This window comes from Lygodium microphyllum, chromosome 12, assembly GCF_053477565.2.
Source record: "Lygodium microphyllum isolate KBCC chromosome 12, Lygodium_microphyllum_v1.1.10, whole genome shotgun sequence".
NCBI classification, from domain to species: domain Eukaryota; kingdom Viridiplantae; phylum Streptophyta; class Polypodiopsida; order Schizaeales; family Lygodiaceae; genus Lygodium; species Lygodium microphyllum.
The window spans coordinates 128,972,415-128,992,680 of record NC_141146.1 but is presented as its reverse complement, the minus strand read 5'-3'; the positions used below and the strand labels follow the sequence as shown (position 1 = coordinate 128,992,680).

Genomic DNA, 20,266 nt, shown 5'->3' with positions numbered 1-20,266 from the left:
GTGAGGAGGAGGAGAAGCCCAATAAATAGGCCCAAAATAAGCCATAACTAGCAACTAGTTGGCTAGCAGGCTGACCAGTATAAAGTTCTAAGCCAATAAAATGCCTTAAATACTAACAAATGTGTCTAGTCCATCAAGCATTCATAGACTCACACATGAGCTAACAATCCTACTAACAAGTGAGTTACAAGCTCTCAAGGAAAGAAACTATACTTCTTAAGCAGCCTCCAAGCATGCTAGTGAAGAATATCAATGAAATAAAGAGTAAATGCTGCATAATGGTTATTGGCTTGCTCAGGATCTAGTGCGGTAGGCCCAAAATAAGCCATAACTAGCAACTAGTTGGCTAGCAGGCTGACCAGTATAAAGTGCTAAGCCAATAAAATGCCTTAAATACTAACAAATGTGTCTAGTCCATCAAGCATTCATAGACTCACACATGAGCTAACAATCCTACTAACAAGTGAGTTACAAGCTCTCAAGGAAAGAAACTATACTTCTTAAGCAGCCTCCAAGCATGCTAGTGAAGAATATCAGTGAAATAAAGAGTAAATGTTGCATAATGGTTATTGGCTTGCTCAGGATCTAGTGCGAGCATTGCATCCCCTAGTCTCTACTAGATGAGGTTAAACGAGAGCATGCTACATAATGCAAGGGTTTTTACTTCGAAGGCCACCTTAATGTGTTTTCACTCTTTTAGGCAGACATGCACTAGGATATAAATGTGTTAGCATTTTGACTTACTAGCTGGCCTTAAACCTATATAAGAATCTAAGCTTACTTAAGGCAACATAAATGAACGTATATGATAGTGGATCTAGATGAGTGCAATGATGAGTAGGCATTGAAATTGGGATTGATTGTATCAACTATAAATCATTTTAAGTAATACTCAAGCTTTGAGGTATACTTGTACTTGATCTTCCTCTTCTACATCCTTTTTAATGAAATTTACGTACTAGCATGGTTTGGGTATTTGGTGTGACTTATGACGAATGCCTACTTATCAGAAGGAGCAACATAGATAGAATGTGGCTCAAACAAACTTGAAGGCACATACAAACTTGCCACCAAGCATGGTCAATAAGAAGATGTTGAATCACTGATTGTTCCCTTGATGGTATTGTCTCCTACAGTTGTAGGGTGGCAAGCCTTAGCAAATGGTGCCTTGATAGAGATGCACATTGCACCTTCTAAAAAAGGAATATGGAGAGGATCCATGGTTGTTGTAGGTGATGGAGATGGAACAGTGACACTCCCCTTAGAGGCTCTAAAGAATTTGGATGAGAGGGTTTAGGCTTTGAAGATGGATGATTTAATGGGAAAGATTGAGATATCACAAGTTAATTTGTGCTACTCTTGCAAACATAAAATGCAAAATGCAAAATGTACTCCCATGGCTCTCATGCAAAACCCAATGCTTCTTGAGCTAAAAATACGTTACAATTTGAATTTAAAACAACCCTAAAACATCTAAATTACCAAAAGTTTCATTTAACAGTGTGTGGTCCTAGAGAGTTTCTATGTCCCATAAGCAAAACCCTAATTTTGGAGGATCCTTTTGCATCTATAAATAGATAGACTGCCCACCATTTAGCCTATCCTTGTCTTGTAGGTTTCTGCCCCATCAGCCTTCTTCCACTAGTTGTCTAGCGCCCAATAACTGTTGCAATGTGGTCTTTAGCTATCACCCCAGCTTCCCACTGTTGCTAGTGATCAGTTGCCATCATCTTTAGGTGGTTACATTGCTGCATTTACTAGTTCCAGGCTTAGAGATTGCTGTGTTCTGGTTTTCAATCTGCTACCCTTCCATTTTTAGTATCGCCTAATTTGTGTTTGTATGTATGGTAGGTCGTTTTTGTGTTTTAGCACTTTTCTTCATTAGCCTCTGCTCCGACTGGTGGTTGATGCACTTGGGATCTGTCTCAGGTGGACGACGCACATTGATACCTCCCTTAGCTCACTCCCATGAGGACCATTGGTTGTTGAACAGCTTTGCCCTTCAGCATTCTATACTTTCTCGCACTCATTTACAATATTGATTCATTTACTTCAGAGTCGAAACCAACCTTCCTTCTCGGAGAGGGTGGTAATTTTTTGCTTAAGTACTAATCACAACAAGCATAAATTTCACATAAATTGAAAATGCACACACACTTTACCACTTTAATCTTGGACATTGAACATCCGGCTGGCTCCAAAGTTGGTGCCCCTTGCGGTATTCCTTCATCTTATATTGCAAATGGAAGGAGTATAACTTAGATCCTCCGATCTCCTGCGCTAGTCTAAGTGCCTCTTATTGTCAAAACTAACGAGCAAGCCTCCCAGTTTTTCCCTTGGTTTGCTTGGGGATTGACCTTCACCTTTCTCCTTGAAAGACAAATTTAGTCCCAAATCTGATATTGGTTGGATGGCCTCTTGAATCTCCTTGAAATACCTCAATTTCAGTTTTTGGAATTCAAGTCCTAGGCCTTCAATTTTGAGCATGCATCCAGAGGCGGCTGCCTCCTTGAAATACCTCAATTTTAGTTGTTGGAATTCAAGTCCTAGGCCCTCAATTTTGAGCATGCACTCAAAGGCGGATGTCAAGCCCTAATTTATATTGTAAATTAGGGTTTGCAGTAGAGATTGATTGAACTCTCTTCCTTTGATGCCTCAAACTGTTGGAAAATGCTAAGATAGTGGCCAATAAATTGGTCTAGGTCAAAATTTGACATCGGGTACCACCTAGTACTTGTGAGGCATAACTTATTATAACTTTTTCCTTTGGTACCAATTGATATCTTGTGAGGTCTCATACTGAAAACTTGTGAGGTCCCACACTGAAATAATCGACTTGCACCTCACATGTGCAGGTCACATTAGCACATTTGATTAACTTTTTATCAAATGCTAAGCAAAGCAATAAAATTTCATCCCCTCTTGATTTACCACTCCCTTGAAATCTTTGCAATCGTCCTTGATTACGCTGCATTGTGCCAAAGGAAAAGCATGCTGTAGTGGGATTTTCATAAGGCATCATTGTCACAACATTGGCCAATGTTGTCCAACCATGCCATATGCCCCAAACCTGTTGAAAATTTCCATCCAGAAAATGCTAAGCAAAGCAATAAAATTTCATGTCCTTGTGATAGAACTCCCCCTTGAAATCTTTGCAGTCGCCCTTGATTGCACTGCATTGTGCAAAAGGAAAAGCATAATGCACTAGAATTTTCATAAGGCATCACTGTCACAACATTAGCCATTGTTGTCCAACCATGCCATATGCCCCAAAGGTGCTGAAAATTTCCAGCCAACATATACATAATGTAAAACTAGAAATCAGTCTAGAATTGTTGCTAGAAACCCATTGGATGCATCCATAACTTATGTTTTTGAATTGTTCTGACTTCAAAATCATAGTAAAGCATGTTCTTAGAATAGACCAAGGTTGAAACTGTCAATGCCATTTACTAACATGCTGCTGTCCATGGAACCAATTGTAAACCACTGAAAATTGAGAATTAATTGATCATAAACTGATCACTTTCTGATATGAGAATTGATCACAAACTGATTCCTAAAACTGAACAATGACTAATGCTAAAATCGATCCCAAAAGTGACCATAAATGGTTCTCAAACTATCAAAAACTGATTAGAATTTTTGTCTCAAAATTGAGGCAAAAACTCATGCCAAACTGATCATAAACTGATGCAAAAGTAGAGTTTTAGTGCTGGGTGAATACATCTCACAGTGGCTAGTACAATAAATTGTGACGCCATGGTAGACATACTATCAACACAAAACCTTGGATGCATGTTGAATACATTCGAGATCCACTATATATAAGAGCTGTCCACAATTGGTGGAGTGGAAGTGTTGAGAATAGCAAATGATGCTTGTATGTACGCCTGTAGAGGCTAGATATATGCCTAAAAGAGGCTGCCCATAAGAGTCTTTGTATGGAAGATATGAGAAAAGATGTATGCTCTAAAAACTCAAGGGAGAGATGCCTTGAATCCCGTAAGCACAGTGAGAAGAGTGGTACTATCCAAAAAGCTATATAAGCATGTACTTGATACTCATTTCAATTCAATGGAACTACTAGTTTGAGTCTCTGTCAGTGTCATTGTCCATCTTACACAAGAATGTGTTTATGAGTCCAAGCTTCCATCTTGGAACCTAATTCACTTGTGTAATAGTTTGTCTATCTAAGTCCATGTCATCATGAGTAGTGTCTTTATCTTTCATCCACCATAGCTAAACCTTTGCTCTAGATCCATTCACTTCTCTACTCAAGCTAGTTGGGACTAAAAGTGAACTAAGAACTTGTATCCTCTCTTGCATACTTTTCTTCTTATGTTGCCTCCTACTCTAGCCTTAGCGGTGATAATAATATCTTAGCTTCATTAGGGAAGAAGAGGGAGAATCAATTTGATAGTATAAGAGAGAGTTTTGTTTTCTGTTCTTGGTGTAGAGAAAGAAGCAAAAGGGCATAGATACAAGCTCAAGTAAAGATAGATTTATCAAAGAAAGAGCTCTTAACATTGAAGTACGAGGTGCAAGAACTACATATCAAGAGCGGGAGTACAATAAGAAGATCCGAAACTTGCGCTATAAAGAGGAGAAACAAGAGGTGGTGTCTTTTGTGTGGAAGGCCAGCTTGAAGCTCAAGCTTGAGTTGCTACTGCCAAAGTCAAAGCCAGAGAGGTCACTGCTGAGATTCGTCAGCTCAGTCAATGCCTTCCAGCTCACGTATCTACATGATAAAGACAACCCATAGAGTTGAGAACCGGGCAAATAGATAGATCAGACTATGAGCTGCATAAGGTCGTTCTCTTAACATGCGGTGAAATCATTAGCACATTAAGAAAGTCTAGACTGCGCCGGTTCATTTTGACCCAGTTCGTTTTTTCTTAAAATCATAAACTCATTCTTTCTAATCTAAGGTTAGAGCACTTACACATAGAGTTGATTCACACTGGCTCACAAACTACATATATACTTTCACAATTTGTCCTCTCAATTCGACTCAGTCTGAACCCTGTGTACACCTGTTGTTATACAAACCAGCTCGTCTAAAGCCTTATTCAAACTTTAGAATTTATTCACATTGGTGAAAAAGCCTAGTACTACTACCACATCAATCGTTTTGCCAATTTGCATTAATATTTGGACCTCATTGTAAAAGGGATTAGACATTGCCACTGTGCGAAAAGTTAGTCCGGTAAGACCTTCCCGCATTTAAAATGATTTGCTTGCACCATGCACAAGAGTCCAAAAGGAAATCCAATGCCATGTTAAGCCCTTTCATTAAGCCAAAGTGTTCCAAAGAGAAATATATCTATCTTACAAAGCTACAAGGAACTCCCAAAATCTATGTATCCCAAATTTATGTCATGTCAAGCTACATCAATGTATCTGTTTGTATCCATCTCAAACTCATTGAGAAAGAAGATCAAAAGGACCTCGCAAAAAAGACTAGAGCACAAGATAATGAAGAACAAAAAGATAAAGAGCATGAAGAAAATAAAACAAAGAAGGTCGAGGACATTACCAAAAGAAGCCAAAGGAAGATGAAGAAGATACTTTCCGTTGCTGACAAAAAAGAAATTCCCATAGTGGATCTTGTTTCCCATAGTGGATGTTGTAAAAACCCTACTAAAAATATAAAGTTTCAAGCCTTAACTTGACTAGGCTGTCAAAGAGTCTAGTTTCCCGAGCCACGTCATCATGTAGGGGGAGGGGGGGAGGGAAGCCAAAAGCCAGCAAGGGTAGAGACTCATCATTTAAGGGGGGGTGTTGAGAATAGCAAATGAAGCTTGTATGTACGCATGTAGAGGCTAGATGTATGCCTAAAAGAGGCTGTCCGTAGGAGGCTTTGTATGGAAGATATGAGAAAAGATGTATGCTCTAGAAGCTCTAGGGAGAAATGCCCTGAATCCCATAAACACAGTGAGGAAGAGTGGTTGTTATGAGGAGATGTATTTTTGAAACCTCACTTAACATGTAGATTAATTTTTAATCACATGATTAAGTAAATGTTGCACATGTGAGGTGCAACTGGGGTTAAGTAAATTTACGAGACCGGGGCCTGAAAAAATCACAGGATGTCAAAGGCGAAAGTTTCCATAAGTTATGCCGTATAGGTACTTGGTAGTATCTGGTGCTAGTTGTTAGCTTAGGTCGTTGGGTGGCACTAGAGAAGTGGCATTTAATGGTACCTAATGCCAATCTGATGGTCAAAGATGACACAGAGACGCTCGGGAATGGAAGTTGCCTAGCCAATTTAATTATTGGCTAGTTAGATTATTTTTCAGGGCATTGAAATAATTATTAGATTAAATTTCAGTATTTAAAGGTTGAAAATTAATATTTAATTATGAAAAATGCTAGAAAAACCGTTTGGGAAGGCTGTCACTTGTCAAAAACGCCCATGTAAGACTGAAAACGTCTTTAGAGGTTGGAGAGATGCATTTTTATAAATTCAGCTTGCAAGAAAGAGGGAGGAGAGGTTGGTGGTTTGATTTGCAGCCATTGGAAGACCTTCTGAGGCAACCAAGGGTAGAAGAAGACCAATCAACAGCACGTGACAGCATCTACAGGCTGTTGAGACAAGGCAGCAGTAGTAAATGATTGATTTTCTTTAGCTCTTTGCATCTACATGCTGTTGCGGCAGGTCAGCAGCTGCATTTGACTGATTTTCAATCATTCTTCGTGACAAAACTCTGAATTTTCTCTCTCTACAGCTTTCCCTTTCATCTCCTAGCCATTTCACAGCGTTGCTCCGAAGATCTCAGCATTTGGACCCTTGGAGACTGAGAAATTTCAGATTTCTCTGCTGCAAATCCTAATCTGTAGCAGAAATTAGGGTTTAGCAGTAGCCTTGGGAAGTGTGCAAGAAAATAGAAGCTTCGAGACTTGGATTCAATAGGCTGAATCTGTTTTTTAGCCTATTCAAGTGGAGGGACCAGCAAATAATTGAATTTGGGGCATTTTCTATCTCCATCAAAGTGGGTGAAGGCCAATTGATTGTCTGAATCAAAGGGCAAATCAGGTTAAAGACTTGCTGGTGAATTTGAACATCAAGGGGAGTTGGAATACCGAAAGGGATTGGGAGAATCCCATTGAAAATCAACTTTTCTTCAATAAAGCTAAAGAAATATCGAAAGGGGTGCCGATTTTGGGGCCAATCGAGTGTGCATTGTCCAAGATCAGTAGGTAAATTTGTATTTTCTGATTTGCACTAATTGTTTGCTATTGTAATTAAGTTGTAATCTGGGATTTACCACCCATCCACAGAAGGAAGGTTGGTTACTGTGGTACTATCCAAAAACCTGTATAAGCATGTACTTGGCACTCATTTCAATGCAATGGAGCTACTAGTTTGAGTCTCTGTCAGTGTCATTGTCCATCTTATATAAGAATGTGTTTATAAGTCCAAGCTTTCATCTTGGAACCTAATTCAGTTGTGTAATAGTTTGTCTATCTAAGTCCATGCCATCATGAGTAGTGTCTTCATCTTTCATCCACCATAGATAAATCTTTGCTCTAGATCCGTATTTATCAATAAGAAGTGCTACCTTGCCCTTAGCATCAAGCAATGCTTTGGACCCCTGCTTTGCTAAACTTGATTGAGCCCAAACCAAAGTAGACTCTAATTGAAAGGCATCTTGGTAAAGTTGCAACACTTGAGTGGTCGGTAAGTTGTTCTCTTCCATCTACTTTGTATCTATTGGTAAAACAATGCTAAAGCTTCTCTAAGAAGCATATGGAAACTTTGCCTCTTAACTTTACTTGCCTCAAACCTTTACTAGTTTGCACGCCTTTCTCACCCTTAAGCATTGCGATGTTTTATACTTTCAAATTGCTGCAATTCCAACTTAACTAAAATGCAACATTGCATTCAGTTGACTAGCTCCTCATGTATACTTGATATGCTAGACCATTGTAATGTGATTGTGTATGGGAATTCGCATACTACTTGCCATACCAAGATACATTTTTCCATACATTGCATATATTACTAGCATCATTTTTTCTCATGACCAACACTATATGGATCATTTGCATGACGAACATTAATACCAGGAGTCCCAAACACAGTGGACTGTATATATGCATTGCCAAACTGTCACTTTGTGCCCTAGTATCATGCTAATATTGCTAGACATGGGGTTATGCGTATTACTAGCCATACCTAGATACACTAGGCCTTGCACATCACACATTGGTTGCTACATACCATAAGGAGTTGTGCCATATATCCTTGTATGCGGTCCCAAGCCCACCATAGCATGGAAACTAGTGCCACCACCAAAATATCTTGGTTGCCCTATCATTGCATGCATGCCTTGCTATCCAAAAAGCATTGGATTGGTACTTTCAAGTTGGCCTTGCATATGCATCAATTGCCCCACTGGCACCATTTACTTATGCTCACTACCCACACATTGGTTGCTACATACCATAAGGAGTTGTGCCATATATCCTTGTATGCGGTCCCAAGCCCACCATAGCATGGAAACTAGTGCCACCACCAAAGTATCTTGGCTGCCCTATCATTGCATGCATGCCTTGCTATCCAAAAAGCATTGGATTGGTACTTTAAAGTTGGCCTTGCATATGCATCAATTGCCCCACTGGCACCATTTGCTTATGCTCACTACCCACATTTGGAACATCATGTTGCTATATTGGCTCTTCCTTCAGTGCATCTTGATATCTCGAAGCTCTTGAAGGCAATTTTTCTTGTTGCCTTTGTTGCCCTCCTTTAAGGGGTTAAAAAAGTGCACGAATCAGGATCATTTGCCAATTGCATAAACATTTCGGTTGTTGTCCTTAGCTGATCTTTAAACCGGTCATCAAATTCCTCTTCCTCTTGTTGATCATCAGCTTCTAAAGGCCTAGAAGGACCCGCATTTTGGTCTAAACCAACATTATTAGCTTGCTGTCCATGTTGTGCACCTTGTCCAAGATCAGGCATTGCATTTTTCCTAACACTGTGAATTTTCAGATTGAGATGAGAGGCATCATCCATGCTTGATCTTATCTCAGTATTTGAAGATATTATTGTTGTAATGCTTAGTTGAATACAATGTCAGCACTACAACAAAGCTTTTGACCGTCAATCAAGTAGCTCACTAAGGCTGACCAATTTGTGGGAATTGATGGTGTCCCGGCAATGGAACCAATAACGTAATTAATCCCTTAATTACAACAATTAACAAATTCACAAAACTGAAATGTATATATACTTTACCATACAATCTTGGATATTGGACAGCATGTTGACCCCAAAACTGGCACCCCTTGCAATATTTCTTTAACTTTTTATATCAAATGGATGAAGTGCAAGTGAGATCCTTTGACCTCCTTCACTAATCCAAGTGCCTCTTGCTGTCAAAACTGACTAGCAAGCCTCCAAACCGATTTGCCTCTTGGTTTGCTTGGAGATTGGCCTTCGCCTTACTCCTTGATTGACAAATTTAGCCCCAAATCTGAAATTGGTTGGTTGGCCTCTTGAATATTCCTAAAATTCCTTGATTTCAATTGTTGGAATTCAAGTCTTAGGCCATCAATTTTGAGCACGTATCTCGAGGTGGTTGTCAAAACCCTAATTTTTTGTTGTAAATTAGGGTTTATAGTAGAGATTAATTGAAATTTCTTTAATGGCTCAAATTGTTAGAAAATGTGAGATAACTTGAGAGATGGCCTGGGGATGAGAGAGAATGTTACAGAGAGAGAATTTTCAGAGTTTCATCGCGAGAAACATCGAAAAACTTGCCCTACTCAAACAGCCATGGAAGCTTGTGACCACTAGAAAGACTATTGCCCCATCCTATATGTTGTCATCTGCTCCAAAAGGCCAAGCATAACTTATTACAACTTTTGCCTTTGGCACCAATTGATATCTCGGGGTCCTAGGTCCCACACTGTGAAATAATTCACTTGCACCTCACATGTGCAAGTCCCATTAGCACATTTGATTAAATTTTAATTAAATGCTAAGCAAAGCAATAAATTCACGTCCTTGTGACACCAGCAGCCCTCTTTTGCTAGCTGTCCAGCCCCCAACAACTCTTGCTACGTGGCTTACAACTATCGCCCAGCCCCATTCCTGTCTCACTGATTAGCTGCCATCATCTTTAGGTGGTTACATTGCTGCATTTACCTGTGCAAGTCCCATTAGCACATTTGATTAAATTTTAATTAAATGCTAAGCAAAGCAATAAATTCATGTCCTTGTGACACCAGCAGCCCTCTTTTGCTAGCTGTCCAGCCCCCAACAACTCTTGCTACGTGGCTTACAACTGTCGCCCAGCCCCATTCCTGTCACTGATTAGCTGCCATCATCTTTAGGTGGTTACATTGCTGCGTTTACCAGTTCCAGCTCCAAAGACTGCTACCTTTAGGTTTCCAGCTTGTTACAGCCTTTCCATTTCCAGCATCAGCCTGATTTGTATTTGCATCTGTATCAAAGGTTGTTTTTGTGTTGCCTTTGCTCCGACTGACGGTTATTGCACTTGGGATCCATTTCTGGTGGATGACACACATTGACACATCCCTTAGCCCGCTCCCCCGAGAGCCACCGGCTGTTGGGCAGCTTTCCCCTTGAGCATTCTGTAATTTTTCTCATTCATTGACATCATTGATTCATTCGCTTCAAAGATCTCATTCTTTTTTGTTTATGTTTGCGTTTCTGCATTTTGGGTTTGCATTTTGTGTTTTGCGTCTAGGATGTGTGCTTATTGCGTTATTGTTTGAGTGATTGTGTTTCAGCTGTGTTCATACAATCTGTGTTTTCTCTGTGAAAACCCTGGCATATCTTCACAATGCCCACAACAGTTCAAAGAGCAAGCAGCTTTGATACTACGTGAGCCTTGAGAACCAGCCACAATAGTTTAGGTAACTTTGATAAGAGCAACCAATTTTGATACCAACCAGCAGAGCATCCATGCGAGTCTTGAGAACCAGTCACAATAGTTCAGGTAACTTCGATAAGAGCAACCAGCTTTGATACCAACCAGCAGAGCAAACAGAGAGTGTATAGACACAACTAACAAATGGGCTCAACACAAGTAGAGAGGGAAGGATTTGGAGACCTCCATGCAAGTAGATTTAAGATTATGAAGATTGCACCATGGAGTTTGAATGGAGTTTCTCCCCAGATTAAGCAGTGCAAGATGTGATGAGGCGTCTATGAAGGTGACTAGGATGTTTTTAAAGTTGTTGAGCATAAATAACATCATTTTGCAGGCAGCACTTCTTTTCATAAGGATTATACTGGATTTACAGTGGCAATGCGGGGGTTATGTTTGCCATCTGATCATTGTCAACCTTCTTGATTAGACAAGGTGTCCATGGGAAATTTCTCATCGTGGAAATCATGTTTGAGAATGGGTTGCTATAGTTGTTGGGTGTTCATGCTTTATATTCTACAACGAGTGTTGTCAATTATGGGCTGACCTCAAATGTCTTTCTTTGCTCGGTTTAGGTTCTTGTTAGGAGATTTTAATGTGTGCAAACATTCAGCTCATGCTACATCACTTCAGTAGTCTTGGTTGCTCCCCTTAGAGTCTAGGTATACTTACCATTCTCAAGAGCATAGCACTTGGGCTCATTTGGATAAGATTTATATATGTCAGCAGGGCATTTTCTCAGTAGAAGTTGTTAATACATTGATGAAAAGATAACATGTTCTTGCTGATCATGATGCAATAGTGCTCAAAATGTTGCACTCAGCTGGTTAAGGCTTCCAAAGCTTTGGTGGGGTGTTTATCATTATGCTTCAATCAAAGTTTCCTATAGCAAGAACAGGTCTTTGACTGTATGAAGCTGTGGTTCTTCAATTCAGCATCATGTGCATTCAGAGGGCTTTAAATCTTTAGCCTATTTTCAGTCGGAATGCTCAAAAGCTAGCTGATTATGGGGTGCAACATGCTTCAAGAAGTGAACCTCATTTATAGCATTTGCAAGGTTAGCTGGCAGCATCACAAGGCTTGGTACAGGTTGGATCATCTTGTTTCTGTCTAGGGTGCTTTGGATGTCCTGTTTGTCTAGGCGAGACCCTTGCAAGAACTTTTCAATGCACCACTCCTTGGCCATTGCATGCTCATCTCAAAGTGGCACAGAATGTTATGATTAGTATGATTTTTTTCTTCCTACCATTGTTACCTTGGACTCAAGTCCTTGGATAAATGAGTGCAGCCAATTAGATGATGCTATGGAGGAAACAAAAGAATTGTTTGGGTCAAACTTGTGTTTCATGGGACCATGCTACTATCCAAAGCTAATGGGTGGGGTTGCTCTTTTGGATGTCAACAAACACATGGTGGCACTTGGTGGATATTGCGAAAGGTTTTTATTGAGGAGGCGGGGATTTCTCATGGCAATACGTGTATTTAGACTCATGGCATGTTTTGGATTCTACTCAAAGAAGTAAGAAGTAAATGCCCTAAGTTTTATTTTCACACTTGATCTCTCCAGCAAGGCCTATTGTCATTTACTCGTCACTGCCTGCCGTAGTCTAGATGCCAATTCCTTATGAGGTGAAGTGTTGGCTGTTTCTAGATTGCTTCATTGGTGAGGTTAGCAATCAGGTCTGAAGATGGTGGGAGATTTTGCTATTCCGCATCAGTCAAGACTTAATGCTTTTTGTTATGCGTGATACTCCTCTGCATACCTAGAAATCATATGGTGGTGGTCGAGGTTGGAGTAGAAAATTGGCCAGCTTCTTCATCTTCTGGCTATTGACTTCAATCCTTGGTGAGATTGGAGTTTCACCCATCCTAACGATTTTTTTGCAGCTTTCGGCAAATGCAATGTACTATATGTGGGTTACTGAAAAGGCTAGTAAGCTGTCACATAGAGATGGGTGTAGAGAGTGGTGGAATAGATTGCTACAATTATGAAGGCAAAGATCCTGTATTAGGGCAAGGTCTTCATTTAGAGAGTTCTTATGGAAGTCTCCCTATTGGTGATATGGTGTGTCTACACAAGATTGTTGGTGGTCATCGTGTATTTTGCAATACATCTGTGGAGATTGCATGATGCATCTCATCTTTTTACTTTTTGCCAATAGTGGTGTGGGGATCAAGCCCAGCTAGAAATGATCTGCAGGAAGTGTTCACCAAAAAAAGAGGGAGTGGAATGACTTATTAAGATAGAGAAGCAAAGGGAAAGCTCAAATAATGAGCATCATCACTTTGAGAAAATATAATGAAAGGAAATGGAGTCGAGCTTAAGGCAAGACATAGCAAACCTCATGCAAGAGCTAATGGGAAAGCGTCAAGCCTCAAACCCAAGCTGAAATAGAAACAATATACATGCATCCATTGTGGTGGCAACAAGTTACCATCAGTGTGATGAATTTGCTCCAATCTTGGGAGATATGAGCATGTAGCAGTATGTTGTGCTTTGAGAAGGCTTTCATATCCTTAGTTGTATACAAATAGTCCTTATCAAGCCAATGGAGGGCTGTCATATGCTAGGGGAACCCCATGAGCTCTACCTGCATCAAATGAGTAGAGACTTCTGGTGTGTAGGGGAGATATCAATCCCTCAAGGATTCGTAGACCGCCTAGTCCTATAATCACTCACTTGTTGAGTGATGTTCTAGTCCACTATGTGGAGGAATCAATTGAAAAATGAACCTTGCATGAGTCCTTGCACCCTGACCCCTTATGATGAGTAGGGAAATGCAACCCTGATGGACTATAGACCCATTTTGGTGATGATCCTCAGACATGAAAGAGACCAGGAAATGTTGAAAATTAGGGAGGAAAGCTCTTGTTGGCATTGCAGTCAATTCGGACATGTAGTATCTTAAGAAACAAGAGTAGTTGCTAGACAGATTTTAGATTTTATCCAAGGTTTGGACTTGAGTGAGTGCACGTGGATCTTGGGAAGGTTACCTCAGATTGACAGGTTGCAGCTGAAAAATTCTCATTTGTTTCATGTCTTGTATTGCATTGGACTTGGGCACATGTGACGTGCTAGGGATGCTTTTATCTTCAACTTTGGCTTTGGAATTCGTATCATATTGGTTGTATTGTAGGCTTATTCTTGTCGCAGGTGGCTTCTATGATATCAGGAGTTGTTGTCATCTACCATGCGGCTGCTCTAGGGCTAGTCACTATTTGCACAACTTAAACCATTGCTTGTTTGTGATGGGCAAAGTTTCTTTTTCTTGCTATCACCCTCCTGACATTTTTTGGATTTTGTTGTTTCTAGTGGGTGACTATGTGGCTTTTGCATGCTGGCCAAGGCGGCCTCTTGTATGTCTGATTGTTCTTTAATTTCAGAACCAGAGAGAGAGAGAGAGAGAGAGAGAGAGAGAGAGAGAGAGAGAGAGAGAGAGATGTGTGGGTTTTTGCCAGGTGAATTTGGTAGACTGGTTAAAGGTGATGGTTGGAAATCGCCGGTCAGAGGAAGTGGTTGATCCAACTTTGGTGGAGAATCCAGCTGCTCGTGTGTTGAAGAGAACCCTGCTCATTGCTTTGCGTTGTGTGGATCCAGAATCTGAAAAGAGGCCTAAGATGAGTCATGTGGTTCATATGTTGGAGTCAGATGAGTTTCCTTATCGTGATGTGAAGAAGCTATTAACATGAACAAGGGCAGACATTACAATATGGATTATGGGATGTTGCTATTCCAGTTGAGAGAGACTGCATGGTTGTTCTGCAGATGGAGCTGAATGAGGCCATGTATGAATGTAGTGTTGCTAGACAGTAGCAACAGTTTCTCAGCCCACCTCAAGAGGCTTTTCTTGTGCAGTGACATAGGAACAATTCATAATCTAAGGCTTGGTGGTTGTAACCTTACTGGATAATTTCTAGGTGTACATAGGTTCTCAGAGCATAGGAAATGGCTCGAGTATTTTGAAGCAAGGCTAGATTTAATTGATGGTTGCAAAGCATAACCTCTGGAAGAGGATCTCATGGCAGATCACAAGTTAGTATTAGCTGTATTCCATACAAGTGGCAGCTTCCTAAGCTCCATGCATATGCTCCTTTGTGTTGATGTTAACAGGTGGTCATTTTTTTACTGGTGTCCAAGATATGGCCAACAGAGCATATTGATTGTGACAACTCACATTCCGTTGTATTAGTGAACCCTTTGTACTTGCACAGCCTTTGTCTGTCTGCATTCTTGTCATCTATCGCAGCTAGAGGGAAGTGTGCTGGAGACCAGAGATGTATGGTGTGGTTTAAACTTTCTTCCTTTCCTTCCTACCGGCGTTTGGCAATGCTTGAAGGGAGATGTGGTGATGTTTTGTAAGTGGCTGGCAGCCCTGTATAAAACACACACATACGATGGACTACAAATGTGTTTGTTCAGACCATTGAATTCACATGTGCGCTTTCACATTCAAAATGTGGTGTCATCTTAATGTGATGTTACAAGACACTTCTCAAGTGCTTTTCAAATTATCGAAGATGTCCCCACAACATTCTGCCGGGGCCGTCTTCGAGAGAGAGTCTCACACTCTATCCACAACCATAATCGCACTTTCACTAGTATTGTCGCATCATACTTCGCCCCAGTATTGTGACGTTGGTTTGTAACTAGGATGTCTCTCTTGAACAGTTGTTATCTACTTGTATTAGGCATCAATTTGCTAGCCTCACATATTGATAATAACTACATGTTCATATTCTTTGGCTTGCATTGCGCCCTGTGATGTGTGGTTACATAATGTTGATGTAAGTAGGGATGGTGTATTATTTTCTCTCTTCTTTGTTATTGTAATAGATTAGTTGTCTGTGTCGATAGAACTTGTAAAGGGTTTATCCGTGTGGAGCTTTTAGCACACTCTAGGTTCTATACTGTTTGTTAGGGCATCTTAGGCTTTAACTTGGTCTAGTATCAGTCAAAGGGGTCTGGGTAGATAATGGTGTTTTCCTTTGGGTGGCCATTGGGGACTCGTTTACATTTCTAAACACTGCTCGAGATCATTTACTCAAAACAGTTATTGTTTCACTTCCAAGTACTTAACAATTGGTTTCTTTGGTGGTAGCTGAGGAAGGTTTCCACTTTCCCCAACTCATGCCTGCATCTAACTCAATTAGGTTGATCCAGTTATGCACTAGCCTTCACCATGGCTTGAGTTTGCTCCCTTTCGAGAACTCACGAAAACTTACCATGGCTTGGCTTGCTTTAGAATAAGTATCCACTTGTGGCAAGCACATCTAAATGTCCTTGTGGATATTTATTCTAATAATGTGAGTGAGGGCAAATTTTTAAGTAATCCGAGTATGCATGGTGAAAAGTCGGTGATTTTATAAGTAATCCGTTTCTACGGGCCCTCATTAGGGTTAAAGATTGCATCATTACTTGCTCTTTTTGTATATATACAATGTTGATTTCTAAAATTTTTGATGCCTTGGATTTCAAAGGCATTATCCAAAGGATCTCTGTTTGCTTGAAGGGTGTATTATCTTAGCATTGGAAACCTTTTTTAGCTTTGCTTACAATGTTCAATGTAACTTGATAGTAGGCAACTTGATTTTTTCTAGTTAAGGACACATTTCAAGGGTTGGTAGCACTTGCTTTCCATGCTATTGCACTTTAGGTGTAGTAAATGATACTTATCATGCATCATACTATAGGCACACAACATCACACCCACAAATAATTACATGGACGAGTATTGACACATACTTACTTTGACTTGATTTTAACCTTCACCTCTCTAAAGATGATATAATTTCTATTTATCCATTTTGCAACCAAGTGACCAATCTTTGCTTGTATTTAGATGTTTGGATTGCATTTGGTCTTGGGTGTTTGTGATGAAGTAGGGATGCAATAATAATTAGACTAGGTTCTAATTGCTTTGAGTGGATTGTCACTAGAGATAGGATTATACCAAGAAAAATGGTTCCTATTTAATTTTGGTGCATTCTTGAAAATATGAAAGTGTAGAGTGACTTGTTTGATGTTTTGCTTTTCAATTTTGACTATAGATGAGCCAAATGATATTTATCTACTGAAAGAGAATAAATTTATCTCACCTCTCCTATCTTTTCTTAGAATGTTTTATTGGCCTTCAATATTTATTGAAAATGGAAAAAGAGATTTTTCTAATCAAGAATACATCCTCTTTTTATAAAAATTTGGTGCATTTATATCGCATTTATCTATATTGTTAGATTTTTCTAGTCAAGAATACATCCTTGTTTTTGTTCCAATGAGTGGAAACGTTGGATGTTGAAACAATAGAATGTGTTTTTTGGTTTAATAATTTAGCTAATCACTATTTAAGAGGATTTTTTGTAAGTAAGGGTGTCTTATTCTACGAATGACAATGTTTTTTGGTCTCCAATGGATAGCATGCAAATAATTCTTTTTTAGTTAAGGGTACTATATCCTACCATTGGGGACTTGCCTTCGTATTTAGTTTAAGCTTAGCAACACTTTGGACTCTTTATTTAACCTAATCCTCAAACATCTATTCTATTGATATATCTTACTCTTTGGGTTTCAATTTTCATTAAGCTAATCTTCATTGTTTATTCAAAATCCATTGTGCTTCTTTTTGTTCTTTTAATCTAGGAGGATGGTACTTACATTGTGGGACCTTCCAAAGTAGTGGGTGCTCCTCTTGGGTTAGATTGGGTATAAGTGTGCATGCATGTTCACATGTAGACTAGATGGTAAAGACATAGATGAAAGTGAAATCGTAGAAGGAAATTAAGTATTTGACAAGGATAAAGCTTTCTTGTTGGTGAAAATTATGGGTCGAAAGTGGAGAAGGGGGAAAAAGGAGATGAAGAGATGTAAAGAGAGAAGAAGAGGAAGAAAAATTAGTTAATGATAATTTCATTTTAATTTTCAATTAGAAAATAGGTTGCACTTGAGCAAAACTGAAGCAAACACTATGATCTTACCTATAGTCACTATGGCAATTCACTAGTTTGACGTAGTAGTGCTTGATATGTGCACAAGAGAATAAGGCATGCTTCAATGGTGAAGAGAATGCAAGAATGTAAAAGGTCAAAAAAGCATCTAGAATGTGGCATGTTGTTCCTACACACAATTTGCTTCCTAGTTTTGATATCTCATTTTCAATTATCTTCATGATGTACATTTTCAAAAAGTTTTGTAGCTAATGTTGGGTCATCAAGAGAACATATGATGTGGATAAACATATAATTTGGAGATAAAGACTCAATTTGCTACCAATCACATGCTTATAACCACCTTGATAGGGAAATTTATAATATAACAATTTGGCAACATATTTGTTAGAGATTGAATTTGCATACTGATGAAACAAAATGGACACTTAAAACCAATTGGGCTACAACTTTATTGGCCTATTGGAACAATGTGTTGCATTCAAACCTACGATATGGTAACTTTGATCAATGTTGCTCAAGTCTTTCAAATTGATGACATGCAAGAACCCCTCGTGTTTTTTGAAGCATGTATTTGATTGTCTTTTATAGTTGTCACTAATGCCATTGCAAACATTACTTTGTGAACAATATAGATCATGTGACACTCATCATTACTGAATTATTGCAACATCGATGGTATAATGAAGTAAAATTTACACCATGAGCCTTTGTAAAACCTTTTAAAACCTCTACCACTTATATTTCTAGAGTTTACTAAAAAAGGGAACAAGGTGCTAATGTAAGGATCTTTTCGGCTCATTTACTAAATTTTATCATCTTGATTTAGCACTAGCTTGGGGTGTGTACCGAGAACATTTTCTTGTACTTTCCTTAGTTTGCTGCCATGGCTACCTTATGCCATTAGATAATAGAAGATTTGATCTATGGCATGGCCATATTTGGGTAATTCCTTTCTGTTTCTTTGTTTTATTAGGAGTAGTTCAATGATATTTCATGGTTAAAGTCGGATTCTTTTACAATGGTATCAGAGCTTGATTTTTGGGTTTGCTATGAAGTCATTCTCATGTCATGTTTGAGTTTTACAAATATCAAGACAAGAACTCGCAGTCAGAATTTGAGTCACATGGTTTTGTTACACCATAACCATGATTAGATAGGTTCTTCTACTATAAATTATGGCTTGCTAGACATGGCCAAGATCTAGAGCACAATGGTGGAGATCTTGCCATTTTAGTAGGACATGAACACTTTTGAGAGGTATTTTGAGGAGTGGTGAACAAATAAGGGTTTATTAGACCTAGTGGAGTGGAGACTATCTTCTTCATTGCTTTTTTAACACATGGTTTTACCTTTCCTCTTTCAAGCTTGTTGAAAGCTTCCATGGAGTTGCAAGCATGAAATCCCTTCATTCCCTTATCACCCTCATTGATCTTGAACTAAGGCTTCAATCATGGGATTCTTGGCATCATAAGCTTAAAAATGAGCACCATAGTGAGGAGACTTGGATCCACATGTGCAACAACAATAACAATGCAATTTGCACTGATTCTCAAGGCTATGGGTATCACGACTACATAGAAGAGCTAAATCTTACTCATGATCATGCTATTGATCTTTTATGTGGCAAAAGGGAGGTCATATTTCAGCCCTTAGAATATTATGCTTCAATATTTCCCAGATTTTTGAATAGGGTAGCACGGTCAAGCCTAAATACTCCTGTTTTCAAGCATTCTTCTCTTCCACAAATGATGTATGGGGCTTGAAAATGCTTATTACTATAAGCTTGATCTTCTTCAAAGCGATTTGGAGGTTCTATCTCACGTCTTGAGATCTATGCTTCACTTCTTTGTCTAGTTCAAATAGGGCAACAACATAAAGTCTCCAAAATCTTCATAATTAGAGTTCTAAATTGGTTCTATCCATTGATATTCATCATAAGGAAGCTTCTACTATGATCCATGAAGGCATTCTTGGGGATTCTACTTCTTCATGTTCTTGGGAGTGTTCTTAAGGCCACACATAAATCATTTCTCCAACATTAAACCATTCTCCTACCATTTGAATAATTTCTCTTCTCTTGTTCACATTGGACATCAATATAGATTCGAGGCCACTTGAATACTTGAAGGCTTACCAAGATTAACATTTAATCTTGGCAAGAGAATGCTACAACATCAAGTATGGATTTGGTCTTGATTTCAAGTTCTATGGTTCTTGAAAGCTTGAGAATATAGAGCTATCAAACTGGGGGTTAACATTCGGGAGTCCTATTCAAGCAAGATTGAAGTTTGGCATCAATATTAAGCTCAGTTGGAGGAGATTTATTGGAAATTTTAATTAGTTACATCTACATCATCTATTTCCCTATTCAATGAGGTGCTTCTATGTATGTTTTTTCTTTTAATCTCTCTTAATCC

At 39.1% G+C, this 20,266-nt stretch overlaps 1 protein-coding gene across 2 annotated transcripts in view; it reads left to right on the top strand.

The window, feature by feature from the left end:
• Positions 1 to 15,643, top strand: part of LOC148028259 (putative receptor-like protein kinase At2g42960) — a 32,962-nt gene extending 17,319 nt beyond the window's left edge. For both annotated transcript variants that reach the window (XM_087690046.1, XM_087690047.1), the window contains exon 6: positions 14,364 to 15,643. In XM_087690046.1, the coding sequence (XP_087546172.1) occupies positions 14,364 to 14,594 (231 nt within the window). In that variant the 3' untranslated portion in view covers positions 14,595 to 15,643. The remainder of the gene's footprint in view (positions 1 to 14,363) is intronic.
• The last annotated feature ends 4,623 nt before the right edge of the window (positions 15,644 to 20,266 follow it).